This window comes from Podarcis vaucheri, assembly GCF_965113315.1.
Source record: "Podarcis vaucheri genome assembly, chromosome: 2".
NCBI lineage: Eukaryota > Metazoa > Chordata > Lepidosauria > Squamata > Lacertidae > Podarcis > Podarcis vaucheri.
Window position 1 is genome coordinate 111,708,153 of NC_138760.1, and position 22,781 is coordinate 111,730,933.

General features: G+C 48.6%; 2 protein-coding genes across 3 annotated transcripts in view; one reads left to right on the plus strand and one right to left on the minus strand.

Annotated features, from left to right (window-relative positions):
* CAMK1 (calcium/calmodulin dependent protein kinase I) overlaps positions 1-7,216 on the plus strand; it is a 45,562-nt gene extending 38,346 nt beyond the window's left edge. For both annotated transcript variants that reach the window (XM_082210444.1, XM_082210445.1), the window contains 5 exons: positions 563-675; positions 995-1,073; positions 2,606-2,693; positions 3,883-3,979; positions 5,532-7,216. In XM_082210444.1, coding sequence (XP_082066570.1) covers positions 563-675; positions 995-1,073; positions 2,606-2,693; positions 3,883-3,979; positions 5,532-5,596 — 442 coding nt within the window. In that variant the 3' untranslated portion in view covers positions 5,597-7,216. The remainder of the gene's footprint in view (positions 1-562; positions 676-994; positions 1,074-2,605; positions 2,694-3,882; positions 3,980-5,531) is intronic.
* Positions 7,217-7,372: 156 nt separating this feature from the next.
* Positions 7,373-21,879, minus strand: OGG1 (8-oxoguanine DNA glycosylase). Its single transcript, XM_082210334.1, has 7 exons — positions 21,586-21,879; positions 19,427-19,800; positions 16,615-16,794; positions 14,610-14,791; positions 13,602-13,749; positions 11,597-11,646; positions 7,373-9,472 (listed from the first exon to the last, which is right to left on the minus strand). The coding sequence occupies exons 1-7, from the start codon at positions 21,834-21,836 to the stop codon at positions 9,365-9,367; spliced, it is 1,293 nt and encodes a 430-aa protein (XP_082066460.1). The 5' UTR covers positions 21,837-21,879; the 3' UTR covers positions 7,373-9,364.
* Positions 21,880-22,781: the final 902 nt, after the last annotated feature.

Below are 22,781 nucleotides of genomic sequence, written 5' to 3' on the forward strand. Positions count from 1 at the left end.
CTCCGCCTCTCTCTTTCGGCAACTATTATTTATTTATTAAATTTCTATTCCGCCCTTCATCTGAAGATCACAGGGTGGTTTACAATAGAAAAGCACCAAAAAAGAGAGATGCCGTCGTAAAACAAACAAAAACGGTGCAACTGCTGTTATCTGGGCAAGGCAAAGACATTTTGGCACCTGAGGCGGACCCAGAAATGGCTCCCCCTCTCTCTGCCAGGAAACAAGGGGTCAGGGGAGATCAACTTCAGGAAAACGGAGGGGAAGAAAAGATCAACTTTGGGCTCTGCAGCCCAGGTGAATCTTGCCACCTGAGGTGGTTGCCTCACCTTGCCTCATAGGTGGGCCGGCCCTGACAAGGATTCTACCCCTCTAATCCCCTGGTCAGGAAGTAACCTTCTGTCTTTTTTCTTCTTCTCTCCCCTCGCTTTCCAGTCCATTTACCTCAGTTCCCCACATTCTTTTGCTCCTTCACAGCCTATACATTTATTTCCAACTCTCCCCGTTGTATATTGCCATGCCTTCTGAGTGTCACACATGCCCTGTCCCCACTTTCTCCCCTCAGACTGTGTGGCTATCCCCCCTTCTACGATGAGAATGACACGAAGCTCTTTGAGCAGATCCTGAAGGCCGAATATGAATTTGACTCCCCCTACTGGGACGACATATCAGAATCAGGTGAGGGAAAGGAAATGGTGGCTTCTCTGAATGCCAATGCTAGAACCAAGGCACATATTATGTATATTTGTTGTGTTTTTTTAACTGCTGATTTGATAACATTTATTGCTTGTTTTTTCAGTATTTTCTTGCGGATATTTTAGATCGCTTTATCTAAACAGCTTAGTGGGCTTTAAAAAAAATTAATCAATTGGTAGATAACTCTCATTAATTAAAAATAATAATAAACGGAATCAAGTGGATCTGTGCTGTGGGAGGAGGCCAGTGGCACCGCTCACTGGCTAACTCAGGCCTTCATTCACTTCCTTTCTCCTCTCAGCCAAAGATTTCATCCAGCATTTAATGGAGAGGGACCCTAAGAAACGCTTCACCTGTGAGCAGGCACTACAACACCCATGGTAAGGAGGAATCTGCACCCCATCATCCATTTAGCTGGCTTTGAGTCTCTTGGCTCCTGTTGTCCAGTTGTAAAAGGCAAGTAAGGGGGAGACCAACCTGGTCAGAGAAGGAGCACCTGCAGGAAGTTTGCTTTTTCCTTCCTCCTCCCTGTCTGAAAGATCATTAAGCTCCAGCTGTCCGGTGCCCTGGGACTGCGGAAGCAAGAAGAAAGGGCACATTGGCTACCATTCATTGGCCAAAGGAACAAGGGGCGTCAATTGCTATTTGAGCAGGAATACCAGCCAAGAAAGGGATGCGGGTGGCGCTGTGGATTAAACCACTGAGCCTAGGACTTGCCGATCAGAAGGTCGGCGGTTTGAATCCCCGTGACGGGGTGAGCTCCTGTTGCTTGGTCCCTGCTCCTGCCAACCTAGCAGTTCGAAAGCACATCAAAGTGCAAGTAGATAAATAGGTACCACTCTGGCGGGAAGGTAAACGGCGTTTCCGTGCGCTGCTCTGGTTTGCCAGAAGCGGCTTAGTCATGCTGGCCACATGACCCGGAAGCTGTACGCCGGCTCCCTCGGCCAGTAAAGCGAGATGAGTGCTGCAAACCCAGAGTCAGTCATGACTGGACCTAATGGTCAGGGGTCCCTTTACTTTACTTTTTACCAGCCAAGAAGATGAGCCTGGTCTGAACTGGATGTAAATGCCCTTTTATAGCTCACCATTTTATTCTGGCGTTGGAGAAGCGATCTCTCCCCTCTGCCTTTTCCCTCCACTCGCCTTTCCTTGTGTGTCATTTCTTTTCAGTTTGCAAGCCTGATGGTAGGACTTCTCTCCCTCCCTCCTAATTGATGGGAGATGATAATTGTCTAAGAAAAGTGGCATTAAATATATATATATATAATGAAAGAAAGTGGGAATACAATCAATGCTGTGATCTTGCACCCACTTGAGAGTAAGCCTCTCATTGTACAGTGGTACCTTGGTTTAAGAACAGTTTAGTTTATGAACAACTTGGATTAAGAACGCTGCAAACCTGGAGGTAGGTGTTTTGGTTTGTGAACTTTGCCTTGGAATAAGAACATGTTCTGCTTCCTGTTGAGTGTGTTTCCTTTGTAAATTGAGTCCCTCGCAGCTATGGGAAAGCACGCCTTGGTTTAAGAACGGACTTCTGGAATGGATTAAGTTCGTAAACCAAAGTACCACTGTATTCCTATTGTACCTGATGAGAGTTGTAGCTGCAAATATCTGGATGCCATTGGTTTGGAGAAGGCTGGCCTACAGGATTTCAAAGGTGGCACCAGGCGAACTGATCGGAACAGGAATTCCCTTAGGTCCTGTTCTTATTAGCAGTTCGCATCGCTTGGAATGGTGAAGGCATCTATTGGTATTCAATGCCTTGTATAGATGTTGATCTTGGGATCCTGGTGGGTTGACATGGTGAAAGGTGGTCCTTTAAGTACAGGGGCCCTGGACCGTAGAAGGCTTTACAGGCCAAAGGCTCTCCTATGGGGCGTGTTAATAAGAACCAATCTGCTCTTTCTTCCAGGATTGCTGGAGACACCGCACTAGATAAGAACATCCACCAGTCAGTCAGCGAGCAGATCAAAAAGAATTTTGCCAAGAGCAAGTGGAAGGTAAGGGCACGTCCTGCAGAGAAGCAGTCAGTGGGTGCTTTTACCCACGAACCTTAAATCTGTCCCTGCTCAAATCAGACTGCAACGTGTATGCAAAGCCTTTGTCCGCCAGAATATATGCTTGCTCTTTGCCTTAGTATAACCTTTACCAATGATATTCACTTGTGGCATGTCAGAGTCTCTTGCATATTTTTAGTATTTAATATACAGTTGTATGGATGGATTTTTTGTATTATTGATTTTATGATTATTTCTAACTGTTCCTGCTAATTTTTTGGGGGGGAATCGTTATACTTACTGTTCATTTGCTATGTTGTGAACTTTGGCACAATTTTGTGGGAATGTGGCATACAAATTAAGCAGATGGGGATGGTAAGGTAAAGGTAAAGGGACCCCTGACCATTAGGTCCAGTCGTGACCGACTCTGGGGTTGCAGCGCTCATCTCGCTTTGTTGGCCGAGGGAGCCGCCGTACAGCTTCTGGCGAACCAGAGTGGCATACGGAAACGCCGTTTACCTTCCCGCCGGAGCGGTACCTATTTATCTACTTGCACTTTTACATGCTTTTGAAGTGCTAGGTTGGCAGGAGCAGGGACCGAGCAACGGGAGCGGGGATTCGAACCGCCGAGCTTCTGATCAGCAAGTCCTAGGCTCTGTGGTTTAACCCACAGCGCCACCTGCCTGATGGGGATGGTAACCTCCCTCAAAATCTCCTAGGAACTCGTTTGTTGAAGCTGTTTAGAATTTTGTTTTGAGATTCCTATCTATCCCCATCCCAGGAACGCCCCGGAAAAAGGAAGCAACTTATTGATCTAGTTTAGGTCCATGGTGAAGATATACTTCTATAGTAAACACAGCTGAGAATAGATATTTGCAGTTTCGAGTTTCCTTGGTGCCGACAGCTAGGGAAAAGAAGAAAGGCTTTCATTTTCTGTTTGTCTCATTTGCCACACAGGCTGCACACACCCCATACATTTAGAGACGTGACTCCCCCCCGCCCCAATAATTCTGGGAAGTGCAGTTTTACTCCACACAGAGCTACAAATTCCAGCAGCCGTAAACTACAGTTCCCAAGATTCTTTGGGGGGAAATGATGTGCTTTAAGGGAATGGGGTGTACAGTGCCAGCATCTCTCCCATCTTTGACAGCAATCTGCTTTTCTTTTTTTCTTTCTTTTTTGTCCTACGCAGCAAGCCTTCAACGCAACTGCTGTGATCAGGCATATGAGGAAGCTACAGCTTGGAACCAGCCAAGATGGGCCTGGTCAAGCCATGCAAGAGAGCAATGGTGAGAGGCTGGGAATGGCCTCTGGTGCCATAGGGTATTCCTCTCTGTGTACTGCAGGGCTGAAACAGATTTTATCCTCAAGACCTTTGTCGGTGAATCTTGATATTCACTCATGGCTGGTGTTTAATATTTGTGTCTGGTATCTGGCAAGGTTTGATCTTACTATTTGACACACACCCACACCCCCGGATACACTGACAAATCCTAGGCATTTGAATTCTGAGGTAAAATTTTGCTTCAGTGTTGACATTCTGCATTTGGAACTTGAATGGCTAAATTGAAAGCAGTGAGTGATGTCAAGTTAAATACACACGAAAGCTTGTATCCCTTTGACCCCAATCCCATCCCCTCCTTCCTGTTAACAAACACACTTTCTCCAAAGCTGGAGGATTTCCTCTCCTCTTTTTCCATTTATTATTTGGGACAGAATGGCAGTAAATTGGTATAAATGGTTGTAAGGGCTAGCAGTTTCAAAGGCGCATGACCTGTATTCAGGCATATGCTGTTCTGTGGGCTCACGAACTGGCCGTGCATCAACAGCTTCCCTCACAGTTGCTTCTCTGTGATACCCTCACACTTGACTTAATGTTCCCTCCCTCGCCCTTTGTAAGGTTTTATTCCAGTGTTGGGGATCCGTTGGACACCCTTTGGACGTTTTTCCAGACTACAACTCCCATCATCCCTAGCCGGGGCTGATGGAAGTTGCAGTCCAGCACCTGAAAGGCCACAAGTTCCCTGTCCTTGTAACTCCCACTGTCTTTTCCCGCCATTTATAGCTTCTGCCATCTAGTGATGGCAATGTCAGAAAACGGGAAAAGGCAACTCCCATTTCCTTCCTGGTGCCCCTGAAAACTCACTCCTGTTTGCTTTGTCCAGGGAGCCACTGCCTGGCCTTTCCTGAGCTAGAAAATAAGGAAAATGTCTTGTTGCTTCACCAATTACTGTTGTCCGAAATTCAGCAAATTTAGTATTTGTCTGGGAAGGATGGGTGGGCTTGTGGAGAAAGAATGGGGGGATTTGGGAGTAGGATGTGGGTGAAGGAGGACGTTACAGCTTGTTTTGAAACTAAACTGTATTTTCCCCTGTGTGTGCGCGCTTTATATCAAAATTAAACACGTTAACTGCTTTCCACACTTCTTTTTATTTTAAAAAAGTTTACATGCTTTGAACACAATATGCACACACTTAAATTGGGTATATTGATTAACCTTTGGGGGCAGTCCCCCTTCCCTTGCTTCACCTTGCAGTTTGGCCAGTCAATGAGACGCCATTTGGGTGGCATGGCAATAGCAACTTAGGCATGGTCTGTTAGGGATTCCCTTTACCACGGCTGAAAAATGAGGTTTTGCTCGCAGCTGGGATTCCCTGTAAACACAAAAGGATTAAGGTGCTATATATAACCTAGTGCAAAAGCCTATCCTTTGTAGTCTGCTGACCAGAAGACAGTGGCTAGGCAGCTTTGCCTCGCTGACTTTGTGCTGTGGTGGTTGTGTTGTGTTGTGCTTGTAGTACCAGTTAGCCCAGTCCTGACAGTCCCTTTTCTCTTCGGCAGGCTCAGCGTCCAGTAGCAGCGAGGAATCCTTGGGGAATGGTTCTCACCGTCAGATGCGGGACTGAACGTTCCCCAGTGGACAGAGGACACAGATGGTGGTGCCAGGATCAACCCACTGTGGGGCGGGTGGCCGAAGCCCCACTCTGCTGTGCTACCACAAGTGGAGCCAGGGAAGGGTTTGGGACTGCCCCACACCCCTCCCAATTAAGTGTGGCTGAGCCCCACTGCAGGGAAAGCTTCCCTTGCTAAGCCACGCCCTCCTGAATCTGGACATGGGGCTTGATCCTTCATAAGCCCCACACTTCCCTGGAGATGCTTCTTCTTCTTCTTCTTTTTCTTCTTCTCTCTCTAACACAGAGCAGCCAAATGCTGGCCGCAGCCAGCCAGCTCTGTCTATGCCCTATGCTGACCCCCTACCCGAGCTGACAATGTCGTCCTCCTCCTCGCCCAATTGCGTGGTGTTGTCTAGGAAAGACCACACAGTGGCCTGCTCAGGCCCTTTGCAGCAGCTGTGGAGCTTGAGGATGCCTCACCCCCCCCATAAAAAACCCTAACCAAGTCCCCCACTCAGATCATATCACCTCCAGCCAGCAAGCAGGTTCACAAAGAGCAAGCCTAACTCTAGATCACCCTAATCATGTCACGAAGGAAAACAAAAGCTGCTTGTGGACCCTTCCCAATTTGATCTTGAGGCGCGCCTCCCAATAAGTGCATTTCCACTGTCGAGAAACGTGAAGCTAGATTGAAAGGCCGTTTCAATCTTCTGGTGTCATTTGGCTGTCTGTGGGCGAGGACACGTTATTTTTTAAGAGTGGTGGTTTGATAGAACCACAGCTACTCTTGACACAGATGTATGTTTTAAACATATATATATATATACCCAGGCATAGGTGGGAGAGAAACAGTTTGGCGACTTTCCGTATGGTTCCGGTTGAACTATGGGGAAAAGGGAACTGTGTTTGGGTACCTTGTCAGTTCCTGCCCATGGCCCATACCATACCATCGGCCTCCAGAGCAATCCTGCAGCTGTTTTTAAAATGCTTTGCGTTTTGTATTTTTCTTTTTGCGGGGGGGTCAGGGAAGAAGGAGCGCACTTGCAGAGATATGTGTATGCCTCTGTTTTCGAAAACAGCGTTGGAGCAGAAGGGGGAAGGCAAGATTGAGTGGTTGTTGAAACATCGTTTCGGCACGGGAAGCAACTCGCCGATGCAGGATTCGGCTTGTTGGGCCGATGCGTTTGCAACGCCAGTTGCCGAAAAGGGAAGTTCACACCATAGACGACGCTCCCACTGAGGCAGCCCTTGAAGCGCTGGGTCTGCCTTCATCCAAGCTGGCCTTTGCACCACCCAACTGGCAGAACCAGGATTCTTCCCACTGTGTATAGAGTCCAGGCTTCCCCATCCTGGTGACTTCCAGAGGTTTTGGACGACAACTCCCATCCAGCACAGCCAATGTCTAGGGGGGTGATGGGAGTTCTGTAGTCAGCTTTCTCCAACAACGTTTGGAGAAGCACCAGACTGAAGAAGACTGGCTGGGTCCCCTTCCCCTCTCGCTCTCCTGCCTGCTCTTGACGCTCACAGCTCCATGTTTCTCTCTGTCTCTGCACTCTCTTGGTTCCAGAGGACTTTCTAACTCGAAGTTTCTATTTTGTTGCTTGTTCTTGTATTAAAAAGGAAGAAAGCGCACATGTCTTCATCTACCCTGTCTGCGGGCAAAGGGGTGGGGGGAAAGAAGGGAGCTGCCGCTGGTGCCCCCTCACCCAGCAACCAACCGAAGGAGGGCACTGCAGACACCCAGCAGTGTCTAGGTCTGTTTCTGAAAGTGAAAGAAGGCCAGGAGAGTTTTAGGAGGACACAACTTGTTTATTGTTATCGTTACAGCACCTCGAAGTCAGCTAAGCACTTTATAAAAGGGTAGAAATAAATAGGTCTCTGCCCAAAGCAGCTTACAATCTAGAAATAGTCAAGACGAAAAAGGCAGGGGTTGGTATAGGGAACGGCAAGTCAAATCGCTGGATGATTAAAAAAAACCAAAACAGCCAGCTTTTCAAATCCTATGGATTTTGATGGGGAAGAAACAAGCACGCTTAAGTCTCTCCCAGTGAAATCAGCGGGATTTTAAAGGGCTTAGCTCTGACCATAGCGCATTCTCACGGTACAGGTTACAAAATGTAATTTTAAACTCCACTATAGAAATGGAGGATGTTTTACCAAAACAAACAAACAGAAATTGAGGGAAAAGGACACTTAAGAAAGAAAGACAAAGATGTTAAAAAAGATAACATATTGAGCTGCAGTGAATGTATTCAGGAACAACATTCCATATTAGTGGAAGGAAGAGAAAAGGGATAATAATATTTAATACAACAAGAGGTTTTAGGTTCGAGCAGAAAAAAAATGAGGTTAAAAGCCCAGACTAGAATAAAGGAAGAAAACTCAACTTGGGCTTGTTAAATAAACAAGACGAACGTTCCTTCAGATGGAGACTATGTTGATGCAAAAGCCAGAAGGGTGAATGTGTTGGTAGATGTTTATGGATGCATATAGGGAGGGGGAAGACGGCCTGCTTTTCAAGGCCAGAAGGTACTTCTTCAGTGGTTGGAATGGGGAATATAATATGAAGCCAGAAGGGAGGCAAGAGGGGAGCTTCTTGGGCTGGGCTTCGGCCCAAATAGCAGCCATTTTTAGTGTCTGGAATACCAGCAAACCACCTGGCGTTCTCCGCTATCCCCACCTTGACAGCGGGTGGCTAGTCCTCTCCCTAGAAAGCTGATCACCAGCAAAACACAATAACCCCAGTTCAACTAAAACTGGTCCCGATGAGCCACACAATTGTATGCCTCTACTCAGAAGTAAATCCCATTGGGTTCAGTGGGGCTTACTCCTGGGTAAGCATGCCTGCAATTTCAGCCTTGGTCCCTCTGAAAGCAAGGGGACTTGAGTTCATTACAAACTTGTTCCTCAGGCCCAGCAGAGTGAGAGTGTATTTTGCTGCACAAACTGATGTCCGGCAAACAGTGGGAATTCCTTAATCCAACCAGCGGCGAGGGTTTTGCCGTCGCAGGGCACATGCACAAAGACACCGTTGTATGTATGTATATACAAACATGTACATTTACAAGTTACGTACAAAATGAGAGCGCCGTGGAGTTAAAAGCGTTTTCTCTGCTCCCTTGCGCGCGCATACACACGACTTAAAATCTTCTCATTTCAAAGGACACTCTAGCCTAACTTTTAAACCACACCTAGATTAAAGTTTAATAGGACCCACCGAAATTGCTAAGCATGGTGGGATCTGGGAAAACCGCCACCAGCTAACTCCCCACCCAATGTCAACAAGATCACAGATATCGACGAGACTCCAGCCCTCAGCAGCTGGCCTTCAAGTCTACCTGTCACACATCCATTATGTATAGAAATACTTTTTGAAGTGAGGTAACTCCTAGGTCTAGGTCTATAGAACCAAGACCCTGGTTCTGATAAGGAGGGCCTCTGAATTGGCCTGAACTGAGAAACTGGCCTACGCCACACTTAATACTGTACCCCAAAGCAAATGACCAAAGCCACAGGAACAAAACAAAACAAAAAAAGAGGATTCTATTCTATAATACATTGCGGTTACACATCAAGCTTACAACCACCACAGGAGACCCCTGGTGGAAAAAGACAACAGCAGTTTAACTAAGAGGAGAGCTCCACAGCACACCAGCCTGCCTCTCTCTGGCAGCCCCTGTTCTCGGTGTGGATGTTCCTGTGCCTCTCCAGACCTGTAGAGGAAATGGTTTTTCTTACTTGCCCAAGCCAGGCACACAAAACAGGAGGCTGTGGGAGAGGTTACGACGTCAAGGTGGGAAGGGTGCTCCTGGCAACTTTGACACAGCGGTGCTTGGCATCCGGATCGGAAGATTCCTGGTACTTTCGTAGATCGGCGCAAAAAAGAACCTGGTGAAGGAGGGCAGAGAGTCAGAATTGCGCGGGGGGGGGGAATGTTTACGAAAGGTGGTTTGGAAATAGGCCCCCTAGTAAGGAGGAAGCAGGTTTCTGTGTGAGCCAGGTAAGAGTTTTGCCAGCTGTGTCAGAAGAAGCAAATGTCAACCTGTATTTTTCGCTCTATAAGACGCACCAGACCACAAGACGCACCTAGTTTTTGGAGGAGGAAAACAAGAAAAAAAAAATTCTGAATCTCAGAAGCCAGAACAGCAAGAGGGATCGCTGCACAGTGAAAGCAGCAATCCCTCTTGCTGTTCTGGCTTCTGGGATAGCTGCGCAGCCTGCATTCGCTCCATAAGACGCACACACATTTCCCCTTACTTTTTAGGAGGGAAAAGGTGCGTCTTATAGAGCAAAAAATATGGTATACACAAATTGGCAATTTTACACTGAGGCCAAGACAAAACAAAAACAGGCCTAGAGGCAAAAAGGCGGTATGCACAAATGCACCATTCAGACCAGTTTAAAACAGTGCAGGTAAGCATACCTCAGATTAGCATTTTCTGTATTATTTTGTCTGTATATACAGACTGAAGGAAGAAACTTCTTCATACAACATGTTGATTAATTTGGAGAACATACTGCCACAAAACCAAGGGATGGTCACCTAAGCCAGAAGGCTTGAAAAGGGAAACAGGTAATTTGGGTGGTGGGTCTATTGTTCCTTCTAATGGCCAATTCAAGCAAGGTGTTCTGATTGTTATGGATGGCGAACCGTTCCACTCGGAAACAATAGGGTCCACTGCAGGCTCCAGAGAATCCTTGGACTTGCAGAGGCACATAGGAAAAAGAGACAGCCACCACATCTCTCCCGCACTCATGGATAAAAGGGGGGAGACAACTTTGCATCCAAAGTAGAAAGTGAAAGGAGGAGGTGAGGAAAGCGAGGAATAGAGGAGGCAGAGAAGAGTGACATGCGGGGAGAGGGACCTGGAACAGCAAAAACATGGGACAAAAACTTGCTGGTCCCAGTTGTCAATGCCTGTTCTCCACGTTGGCTAATATTCAGAGGAAGTATTCCACAAAAATACCGATGACGGGGGAGCAGTGGCGGAGCTTCGCGCTCCGGCACCGGGGTGGGGTGGGGGGAGGAGAGCAGGAAGGGAAGGGGCTGGCGCACATCCTAGGGGTGTGGCACGCCACCTGCGGGGGCACGGCACCGGGGGGGGGCAGCCGCGATGGCACCCCACCGGGATCAAGCTGCCGGGAGCGGTGTGTTCCCCCCGCACCCCTCTTCCTCCGCCAGTGCTGGGGAGGAGTGGGGAGAGCTACCGCCTCCAAGGCCTGCTTGCGAGCTTCCTGGGAGCACCTGGCTGGCCATTACAGCAAGGAAGATGCTAAACCAGGTGGACTCTGGGTCTGGTCCAGCAGGTCTCTTCTTACGTTTTAACATAGCCCAGAACAGGGGTCCCCAAACTAAGGCCCGAGGGACTTGTTTATCCGGCCTGCGGCAACCCTCACCACCTGCACTTACCGGCACTGCGCGGCTGCCCACTACTGGGTTGGAGGAGCACCGGAAATAGCTTGCGCGCATGTGCAAGCGTTATTTGCGCATGTGCAAGCGTTATTTGCGCATGTGCAAGTGTTATTTCCGGTGCACATCTGGGTCGGAGGAGGCCCGTTCACATGTGCACAGGCTCTTTCTGGTGCTCCTCCGACCCGGAAATGCGCCGGAAATAGCACATGCACATGCATATGGGGATGCACTCCCCCGCCCTCTGGCCTGCCATGTGATCGGCACTGGAGACACCGGCCCGAGGCGCGATAAGTTTGCTGACCCCTGGCCTAGATGAAGTAAATATTCCCCTACAAGTCGCTGTGGCAAGAAAAGCTGGATCAGATTTATTTAACTGTTCCTGCTTCTGAGATAATCCCCAGACACTGACCATTCACTCAGATGCCCTTAAAAAAATAAAATCAATGAAAGCTAAGATTCTTACAATTCTGAATTACTTTACCCTCAAGCCGATTCCTGCAGCTGGACGATCTAGCTGTTCTTGTGTGCTCCCTTCTCACGCATGGCCTTGAACAAAGCCGCAGAAGAAAAAGAAGAGGATTTTCCACTCATTTACTCACCGCTTGTGCCCATCCAGCATATGGTCCCCACAGGCTCCGGAAGAAGTTCCCTGAAGGCAGAGCAGTCAAGAGGGCAGCCTTAGTGAGTTGGAAGGCAACAAGCTGCCTTGACAAGGGAGTGGATTAACACAACCAGTTCTTCAAAGGAAGCGCCCTTATACCAAGCAAGACCCATTGGATGGAGGGCGGCTAATGGATTGAGGTTGAATCCTGACAAGAAAGAAGTACTGTTTTGGGGGGACAGGGGGTGGGCAGGTATGCAGGACTCCCTGGTCCTGAATGGGGTAACTGTGCCCCTGAAGGACCAGGTGCGCAGCCTGGGAGTCATTTTGGACTCACAGCTGTCCATGGAGGCACAGGTTAAATCCGTGTCCAGGGCAGCTGTCTACCAGCTCCACCTGGTACACAGGCTGAGACCCTACCTGCCCACGGACTGTCTGGCCAGAGTGGTGCATGCTCTGGTTATCTCCGGCTTGGACTACTGCAATGCGCTGTACGTGGGGCTACCTTTGAAGGTGACCCGCAAACTACAACTAATCCAGAATGACGCAGCTAGACTGGTGACTGGGAGCGGCTGCTGAGACCATATAACACCGGTCCTGAGAGATCTGCATTGGCTCCCAGTACGTTTCCAAGCACAATTCAAAGTGTTGGTGTTGACCCTAAATGGCTTTGGCCTAGTATACCTGAAGGAGCGTCTCCACCCCCCATCGTTCTGCCCAGACACTGAGGTCCAGCACTGAGGGCCTTCTCACATCACTGTGAGAAGCAAAGCTACATGGAACCAGGCAGAGGGCCTTCTTGGTAGTGGCGCCCTCCCATCAGATGTCAAAGAGATAAACAACTACCTGACATTTAGAAGACATCCTTTTTCAGGGAAGTTTTTAATGTGTGACATTTTAATGTATTTTTAATCTTTCTTGGAAGCCGCCCAGAGTGGCTGGGGAAACCCAGCCAGATGGGCAGGGTACAAATAATAAATTATTATTATCTAGCTGTGTACTGTCTGCCCTGCCTCTCCAGGTTTGGACAAAACATGGGACTTTCTGCACTCAAAGCAGGTGTTTTACCGCCAAAACATGGTGATATCTCTTCCTTGGCTCGCATTGGCCAGAATGCTTCCTATCTACACGGATGTTTCCACCCCCATTCTGGAGATTAGAGCCCTAATCTCTTTATATTTAGGAGAGGAGTTCCCTGACAAACCATAGTGAGCACTTGCAGCAATTGGCAATGATTGGTTCCAACTTGTTCCATAACTGAAAGGGCTCTGCTGCCCCCTGCTTTTTGGGAGGAAGGTGAGAGTGAGTTTGAGAAGTTGCAACTGAGCAGCCACAGTTGAGTGGCATCTCAGCAAACCATTAACCCCTCTATTTGATGAAGCCTCTGCAAGCCTCTGGGCCTTGAGCAAGCGAATTGTGTATTTTCTGCCGCTTTTCTGAAGCAGTGGGCATTGCTGTCCACTTTGTCACCGTCACCTTGTTTTAAAGTTATTCTGGCAGTATACAGCAGCAGGCAGTGAGACCTAAAGGTAAAGGACCCCTGGACAGTTAAGTCCAGTCAAAGGCGACTATGGGGTTATGGCGCGCATCTCGCTTTTCAGGCCAAGGGAGCTGGCGTTTGTCCACAGACAGTTTTCTGGGTCATGTGGCCAGCAGGACTAAACCGCTTCTGGCGCAATGAGACACCGTGACGGAAGCCAGAGCGCATGGAAACTCCGTTTACCTTCCCACTGCAGCGGTACCTACTTATCTACTTGCACTGGTATGCTTTCAAACTGCTAGGTTGGCAGGAGCTGGGACAGAGCAACGGGAGCTCACCCTGTCGCGGGGATTTGAACCACCGACCTTCCAATCAGCAAGCCCAAGAGGCTCAGTGGCTTAGACCACAGTGCCACCCACTGTGGCAAGGGTCCCAATGTGGAATGCAAGTCTGAGGTTGCATTCTGAACCGAAATCCAGGAAGGGTTCACAAGAGGCAGGCACCTGACCCCACTGGCCCTCACCGATCTCTCGGTGCACCCGCTCGGTCACACTGCGGGCCCCCATGCCGAGCTCTTGGCCGTAGTAGCGCTTGGCAACCTGCCATATATGGGTGTCCACCGGCACGGCCTCCGCCTTGTCCAGAGACATGAGACACACGCAGTCGGCCACCTGCAAAGGGAAGCAAAGAAAATTGCACCACGATAGTGGCCCTTGTTTGCCACTGCTGGAGGACACACAGCTACAAGCAGCTACAATCCCATTGATGGATTAGCGGATTAGCGCTATTAGCGGCTTTTAGCGGCTTATCTGCTGATCGGATAAAGGGGGGGGGGAGGAAAAAAAACCAGCAGGAACTCGCAAGACATTGTCGTCTTGCGAAGCAAGCCCATAGGAGATTCGTTTTGCGAAGCACCTCCAAAACGGAAAACCCTTTCGTCTAGCGAGTTTTCCGTCTTGCGAGGCATTCGTCTTGCGGGGCACCACTGTATGTATAAACAAACAAACAAACACTTCTAGAATTAACGCTAAATACTGTACATTACTTCTGGTAAATGAGCCACCATAGCGGCTAGAGGGCTGTGAAAATTTGCATCCTGGGCTTTTTAGACTCGTCTACCCATGTATTATATGAAACCAAAGGGGCGCATTGGTTGCCAGATGTGTAGCTCCCCTCCTCCACCAGTTCTCCTACCCTACTATAACACAAATCAGGAACAACAGTCGGAAAGAACAATAAAATAAAATACAACTATTGTTAACATTATCAACACCATCTTCAAACTTGTTAGTTTCCAATTGACTCCAATTGACTTACAACGCACTGAAAACATAAAAATACAATATGCCATAAAAGCAGAATGAAACAAACCCTGTAAAAGCCACAGGAATCTTTGGTAACACGCTTAGTAGCTAAACAACATCATATTGCATGGGAAACCCCAAGTCTTTACCTGGCACCCAAAAGATGTTAACGGAGGCGCTTGGTGGACAATAATAACAGAGGGATAAGGTGCCTAATTTGTACTCACCTTGGCTCCCACTCCAGGCAGCGTACACAAGGCGTGTCGAGCCTGTTCATAAGGAACGGCTCTCAACTGCTGCAGGCCGGCAGCACCCCCAAGGGTCTTCAGAACAGCGCGGGCACTCTCGCTAACAAACCTCGCCCGATATCCGAAACCAAGGTCCCGCAGCCGGGCTTCTGTGTCTGCTCCTGCAACAGGACACCCAAAGAAGGATGGCAGCCTTTTGAAGAAACGCTACGGTCGTCTAGAGAAAGACGCCTGTCCGGCAGCCATTATTATTTCCTAAAAGAAATGGCTAACACAACATTGGTCAATTAACCAGTCCTCTAAAATAAAAGATGAGCACACAGCTTACAGGTTGGCTACAATGCCACTGTAACACGCACGCTCCACATCCCAAAAACAAATACAGTGGTACCTCGGGTTAAGTACTTAATTCGTCCCGGAGGTCCGTACTTAACCTGAAACTGTTCTTAACCTGAAGCATCACTTTAGCTAACGGGGCCTCCTGCTGCTGCCGCGCTGCCAGAACACGATTTCTGTTCTCATCCTGAAGCAAAGTTCTTAACCCGAGGTACTATTTCTGGGTTAGTGGAGTCCGTAACCTGAAGCGTATGTAACCTGAAGCGTATGTAATCTGAAGCGTATCTTTGTATCTTTGGAACCTATTTATCGACACCATAATGACTGATGAACCAGCGTATGCTTGAGGAAAACAATAAGTTTATTTATTTACATATATACTACATAGTTCTGCAACCTTAATTATATATTTTTGTTATTTTGTTATTGTTGTTTTCCTGTTTTTTTAATTCTTTTAATGTATGTTTTTCTTTTTCTTTTTACTCTTCTCTTCTCTTTCTTATTTACTTTAACTCACTGTAATACTCTCAATAGAACGCAAATAAAGATAATTAATTCCGTGTATCCACCTGGAATTTGTTATAGGCTATCCTTTCCTAACCCTCAGGAGATTTATCCTCCTTAAATCAACATTAAGGCAAAAAAGGCAAAGGACCCCTGGACGGTTATGTCAAGTCAAAGGGGACTAGGGGTGTGGTGCTTGCCTTGCTTTTCAGGCCAAGGGAGCCAGCATTTGTCTGCAGACAGCTTTCCGGGTCATGTGGCCAGCAGGACTAAACCGCGTCTGGCGCAACAGAACATTGTGATGGAAGCCAGAGCGCACAGAAATGCCATTTACCTTCCTGCTGCAGCAGTACCTGTTTATCTACTTGCACTGGTGTGCTTTCGAACTGCTAGGTTCGCAGGAGCTGAGACAGAGCAACGGGAGCTCACCCCGTCGTGAGGATTCAAATTGCCGACCTTCCGATCGGCAAGCCCAAAAGGCTCAGCGGTTTAGGCCACAGCGCCACCCGCTCCCTTTTCAGTCTCTCAAAAGAATGTCAGCCAATCCTTCACAGAAGGCCCCTTTGGATAATTCCACACATTAAGGTAAAGGGACCCCTAAAGTCGTGGACGACTCTGGGGTTGTGGCGCTCATCTCGCTTTATTGGCCGAGGGAGCCGGCGTACAGCTTCTGGGTCATGTGACCAGCATGACTAAGCCGCTTCTGGCGAACCAGAGCAGCACACGGAAACGCCGTTTACCTTCCCGCCGGAGCGGTACCTATTTATCTACTTACACTTTGACGTGCTTTCGAACTGCTAGGTTGGCAGGAGCAGGGACCGAGCAACGAGAGCGCACCCCATCGCGGGGATTCAAACTGCTGACCTTCTGATCGGCAAGTCCTAGGCTCTGTGGTTTAACCCACAGCACCACCCACGTCCTAATTCCACACATCTCAGTTTCTGCAGCAGTCAATAAATTTGCCGCCTTTCATTGTTCCAGATACTCAAGAAGCAGCACCAACAAAGGCAACCAGGTAAAAGCTACTTGAGGCAAAGATTTTATAGCATTTCACCATATTCCATGCTCAGTTGTTAAGGCACAGCAGCCGCCATGCAGTTTGAGTCCAGATTCCTCTTGGGTCACCCGTGAAGAGCATCCTTACCTGCCATTGCCTGCAGCGAGGGGAATGCGTGGTACGTCTTGGTGTCCAGCTGACAGAGGCGGCGCCCAAAGACCTGGCACAGATGCTGGATCATGTTGGTGATGCGCGACAAGTGGTTGTTGGAGGTGCAGATGAAGGAGAAGAGGCATTCTACAGGGTCCTGTCGCAGCACCCGCACCCCTGAGAAGATAAGAGGGTGGGAGGGAGGCAACGTCATATTTACAGGACAGTCTCTCCTGGTATAACAATAATAATAATAATTTTTATTTATACCCCGCCCTCCCCGGCCAGAGCCGGGCTCAGGGCGGCTGACACCAATAAAATAAAATCACAGTAAAAAAACCCCCAATTTAAAATACAGGTTAAAATGCAATTTAAAATGCAGCCTCATTTTAAAATAGCTGATAAATCAAGACCATAAGGGGAGGAAAACATAAGGGTCAGACTGAGTCCAAACCAAAAGCCTAGCGGAACAGCTCTGTCTTGCAGGCCCTGCGGAAAGATGTCAAGTCCCACAGGGCCCTAGTCTCTTGTGACAGAGTGTTCCACCATGTCAGGGCCAGTACTGCAAAGGCCCTGGCCCTAGTTGAGACCAATCTAACCACCTTGCGACTTGGGACCTCCAAGGTGTTGTCATTTGTGGACCTTAAGGTCCTCCACGGGGCATACCCGTAGGTATGTGGGTTCTAGGCTGCATAGGGCTTTAAAGGTCAAAACCAGCACCTTAAACCTGACCCTGCACTCCACCGGGAGCCAGTGCAGTTGGTAAAGCACTGGGTGAATGTGATCCCTCAGCAAGGACCCTGTAAGGAGCATTCTGCAGTATGCCCCGCTGAGGACCTTAAGGTCCATGAATAACCATAGTTTAGAGGTCCTGTGCCCTAAGGAAGTCAGACTATCCTCCACCAGGGCCAGGGCCTTCTCAGGGATGGCTCCGACCTGGTGGAATGCTCTGTCCCATGAGACCAGGGCCCTGCAGGATTTAACTTCCTTCCGCAGGGCCTGTAAGACAGAGCTATTCCGCCTGACTTTCAATTTGAACTTAGCCTGTTCTTTTATTCCCCTTCCTTCCCTCCCTCTCCCCTTTTTATGGGATCCCACAGCTAATTCTCCCCTGGTCTCCTCACTGGCCCAGATAGGACTAATTTAGCCAGCTAGCCCTGGTGATCATCTAATGTTTATTGGATGGATTTTCCCCCTAAATTGATTTTTGAATTCTGAAATTATTATTCACGTTTTATACTGTATTTTATGCTGGTTTTGTTGCATCAATTTAGTGTTTTAAATTTGTTGTTAGCCGCCTTGAGCCCGGTTTTCAGAACCGGGAAGGGCGGGATAGAAATATTTTTATTATTATTATTATTATTATAACCAACACCCACCTAACTGATAGAGCTTGAAACACACACACACACACACACACACACACACACACACACACTTTTCAAATAAGCTGAAAAGGGTGTCCCCAGACTGATGGCTCTCGGTGGCTAAGGGCTGTATGCACTGAACAACCCTGTCAAATTCATTATCAGGTACAGTGTGTTTTAACCCCAACCCCCAACCCCCAAGTTAGTTTCTAGTCTCTGAGGCAGCAAACTAGGGTTGAAGACATGTAGGCAACAAATTGTGAAATACAAGAGGCATATACCTTGCGGAGAGGGAAAATGAGGCCAAGTAGGCTTGTGGTTTGTTGGCCTGAAACGGGAATCCAGGACCTCCTCCCAATCTTCCATTAAAAGCAGAAGACTCTCAAATTAGCAAACTGAGCAAATGTACCTAGTTGGCATTATTTATACAAGTAATGCGATGTAACTTTTTTTTTTTTTTTTTTTGCTGCTGGACAGAGGTGACTTTGCAGCAGATTTCTGGACTTTTCAAATGCAGTAGTAGAAAGCCGTCGTGGCAAACACTAGGGCTACATAACACTGGTCCTGAGAGATCTGCATTGGCTCCCAGTACATTTCCAGGCACAATTCAAAGTGTTGGTGCTGACCTTTAAAGCCCTAAACGGCCTCAGTCCAGTATACCTGAAGGAGCGTCTCCACCCCCATCATTCAGCCCGGACACTGAGGTCCAGCACCGAGGGCCTTCTGGCGGTTCCCTCATTGCGAGAAGAAAGGTTACAGGGAACCAGACAGAGGGCCTTCTAGGTAGTGGCGCCCGCCCTGTGGAACGCCCTCCCTTCAGATGTGAAGGAAATAAGCAGCTATCTTATCTTTAAAAGACATCTGAAGGCAGCCCTATTTAGGGAAATTTTTAATATTTAATGCTGTATTGTTTTTAACACTCGATTGGGAGCCACCCAGAGTGGCTGGGGAAACTCAGCCAGATGGGCGGGGTATAAATAATAAATTATTATTATTATTATTATTATTATTATTATTATTATTATTATTATTATTATTATTACTACATATGGCGATCAGAACAATAGATCCCCTCTTTAACATTGCTTGTCTGCATGTATCCAAAGACCTTGCTGCAGCCGGAAGGACAAGACATGTTATTCCCTTAAAATAAGAAGGGGGAAATGAAGCTAAAATGACTGGGAGTCCAAGTCTCACACCTGCTTCTGTGTGAAAATGTGTGCATTTGGTATCGTGCGATGCAGTCCTGACGTAGCTCTATTAGTCCTAGGTAAAGGAAACAGCAAAAACACCAAGGCCACCTGCCTCCATCTCCTGAGATGTGCTGGTGAACTAACTGGGAAAACTGCACCCTCTCATCTCTCTCTTCCATCATATTAGTTATCCTTCCCTGGTGCCATCACAGTTAATCGAGTTGCAATGCCATCCTGAACCTCACCTACCTGGGAACTTGATGGCCACTTCTCGGAAGTGAGAGTCCACATAGGACCAGCCCTGGTACAATGCAGACAAGTTGACGTGCAGCTGGAAATAATCCTGGAGGATCTGCGAGGGAGTCAGCCCATCCGTCCCCCGGACCAGCTCTCCTGACAAATGGCCGCCCGGGCGCTCGCTGGTACCAGCGCGGATGGCTTCGGGCTGTGCCTGCTTCCTGCCTTTCTTCAGCGGTGGCTCAGAGAGGCTGTCTTCTTCTCTGCTGCCATCCTCCTTCTCCTCTTCATGAAGCGTGTACCAGAGCTGTTCTTCTGACTGGGTGAGGGTCCAGACACGGCCTGCCAACACACCAGTCCAGTAGCCAGGGCTGGTTTCGGACCACCTGAGAGGAACGCAAGGCTAATTAGCAGCAGGGACAGACCGACTGCAGTTTGGAGAAGCTAACCTAGGCCTTCCTCCGCCTGTCCCTTTATGCTCCAGAAGGTGGCAAGACCTGTATCTTTGGAGTCACAAGGCCCGTCACCACCTCACAGCCACAGCTATGCTACACTATCCTACAGTACACTTCCACCAACTACAGTGGTACCTCAGGTTAAGAACTTAATTCGTTCTGGAGGTCCGTTCTTAACCTGAAACTGTTCTTAACCTGAAGCACCACTTTAGCTAATGGGGCCTCCCGCTGCCATGCGATTTCTGTTCTCATCCTGAAGCAAAGTTCTTAACCCGAGGTACTATTTCTGGGTTAGCGGAGTCTGTAACCTGAAGCGTATGCAACGCACGCACTCTGCCACACAGACAGATATACCCCTCTGACATATCACAGCCAGCATTCGAGATTCACCAGGCGCCAGGCACATTTTGCACCTGGCTATCAGCCACTCGCAACCAAGCAAAGACACTCAGGTACCAGGATGATGCCTGATGTTTCCACCACCTGGAAGTACATGTCTGGGGATCCTTGGATCTTGACGTTTTTCACACACTAGCAACACATCCTGTAGAATTCTATCTGTGCAGTCAGATAGATGAATGTCAGGAAGCAAAAAGTCGTATTGAAAAATACGGCTTTCAAGCCGTCTGGCCCCCAAATGGCAACTAGGCATTCCGTTTCAGCGACTGCAACCCTAGTTTAACCTGCTGCCTAGTTTTTATATACTGTATAGTCGTACCTTGGTTGTCGAACACCTTGGTATTCATACATTTCGGCTCCCAAACGACTGAAAACTGGGAGTGTGTGTTCCAGTTTCTGAACATTTTTACAGAAGCCAAACATCTGATGCGGCTTCCGCTATTGTTTCTGGCGCACCTGCACAATTGGAAGCCAATCAAATGGACTTTCGGAACACATTCTGTTCGAAAACCAAGGTACGACCATATGAGGTTCTAACGCTGATCACAGTTGTTTTCCGCAGATGGTTGTGGAGAGCAGGAGAGACGTGGAGTTAAAGCTGCAATCCTAACCTCACCTACCAGAGAGTAAGCCCCACTGAATTCAATAGGACGTATGTCTGAGTAGACACTGTTAGAATCAGGGCTTTTTCCCCAGGGAGAACTCACAGGAGCTCAGTTCCGGCACCTCTCAGGTGGGCGCCATTCATTGCTGTTCATGGTGAGTTCTGGCACCCTTTTCTAGAAAAAAACAGCCCTGGTTAGAATTGTGCTGTAGCCCGCCAGTCTAAATAAGAGTCCATTTTTCCCAAAACGGATTCTCTCTCCCGAATTATTAAAAAAAGAGCAGTTGCCATAATAACTAAGCAACCCATCCTTTGCAAGCCCGTGGCCAGGATGAATAGAATTTGCAGGTGATCTTGAGGTTCCGTGCGGGAGACACAATGGTGCTTTGCTGAAAGCGCAATGCAGAGCCATCGGCAAGAGGGCAGAGCTGGCCATATTTATACATATATGGAGGCTTTTTTGTGCTTTTCGGACGCGCAGCTTCATCTCCATGCCAACGAGGGGGGGGGGACTGCACTGCACAAGAGCCTTGCAGAAAGAGGAGAGAGAGAGAAGGTGGCAACCCGAGAGAGGGGGAGCAGGCAAGGGGGGGCAGCGAGACAGGGGCACCTTGGAGATAATAATACAAGGGAGGGAGCAAGAGGGGGACGGGACACCCTTTCTTAGCAGGCTGCCATTCCGCGCTCGGGAGCCGCCAGGGGGCGCAACTAACCGGAAGGTCTGCCCGCCACAGAGCACCAGGTCGAGGCGGAGTTGGGCGCGCGGGCAAGGCAGGGAGCGCCAGGGGGTAGCGCGAGGCAGCGGGGCCGGGCGGGACTCCATGCCGTTCCTCCTTCTGCTGCTGCTGCAGCTGCCGCCGCCTTCGGGGTGGACGCGGGGGTGCTGCTCCTGCCGCCGCCGTTGTTGCAGCTGCAGCCGAGCGCCAGACCAGAGCAGCTCCGAAGAAGCCCGCAAAATCACCATAGAGTTGTTGTTGGTTTCCCTCTCTCCCCCCCCCACCGCCCCCTCGCTCTCCGCCGAGTTCGCGCAGGGGTAGACGGAGCGCCGGCGCTGCCCGCTCTAGGCCGCTGGGGTATACTCTGTGGCTCGAGTGGGCGGAAGTACTGGCCTGGGAGGCGTCCCTGAGAAGCCCGTTCCTGCGCCTGGGAATTGGGCGGGCGCCGCGAGCTAGGCCTCTCAGGAGAAACGGCCACAAAATGGAAGGGAGGGGAGGTTGTTTGTGGCCCTCCCCCCCGCTCAGTTCAACACTATATATCGAATAATATCTATAGACATTACACTCTACCTGTTACACTATATGTGTATTTATTAAATATATTATTAATGCATTATTAAATATATGTATATATCTGTAGTTCGAGATGGCACAGTACTTTCTGTATCTTTTATCCATATGGCCACAACATGGGACAGATGATTGGGGAAGTCCTTTCTCTCTGCTTACTCTTTTCAATACATTCTATTAAATTAAAGTCCCGCAGTGGAGACCATAATAATAATAATGCAATAATAATTTGTTATTTATACCTCGCCCATCTGGCTGGGTTTCGCCAGCCACTCTGGGTGACTCACAACACAATATTCAAAACACAATTGCTTTATCACTACCCGAAGGAGTCTGAAAGCGGCTAACAATCTCCTTTTCCCTTCCTCCCCCACAACAAACACTCTGTGAGGTGAGTGGGGCTGAGAGACTTCAAAGAAGTGTGACTGGCCCAAGGTCACCCAGCAGCTGCATGTGGAGGAGCGGAGACGCGAACCCGGTTCCCCAGATTATGAGTCCACCACTTTTAACCGCTACACCACACTGGCTCTTGATAAAACATCAAACATTAAAAACTGCCCTCAACACTGACTAGGTCAGTAAACAAGCAAACACCTGACTGATTCTAAGCAAGAAATACTTGT

What these genes read in the sequence shown, in the direction of transcription:
- OGG1 (XM_082210334.1), bottom strand. Translation starts at nt 21,836, where the DNA reads ATGGTGATTTTGCGGGCTTCTTCGGAGCTGCTCTGGTCTGGCGCTCGG. An exon ending in TGTGGCGGGCAGACCTTCCG is followed by an intron (nt 19,801 to 21,585) that starts GTTAGTTGCGCC and finishes CGTTCCTCTCAG; the next exon opens with GTGGTCCGAAACCAGCCCTG. An exon ending in TGCCTGGAGTGGGAGCCAAG is followed by an intron (nt 13,750 to 14,609) that starts GTGAGTACAAAT and finishes TTCCCTTTGCAG; the next exon opens with GTGGCCGACTGCGTGTGTCT.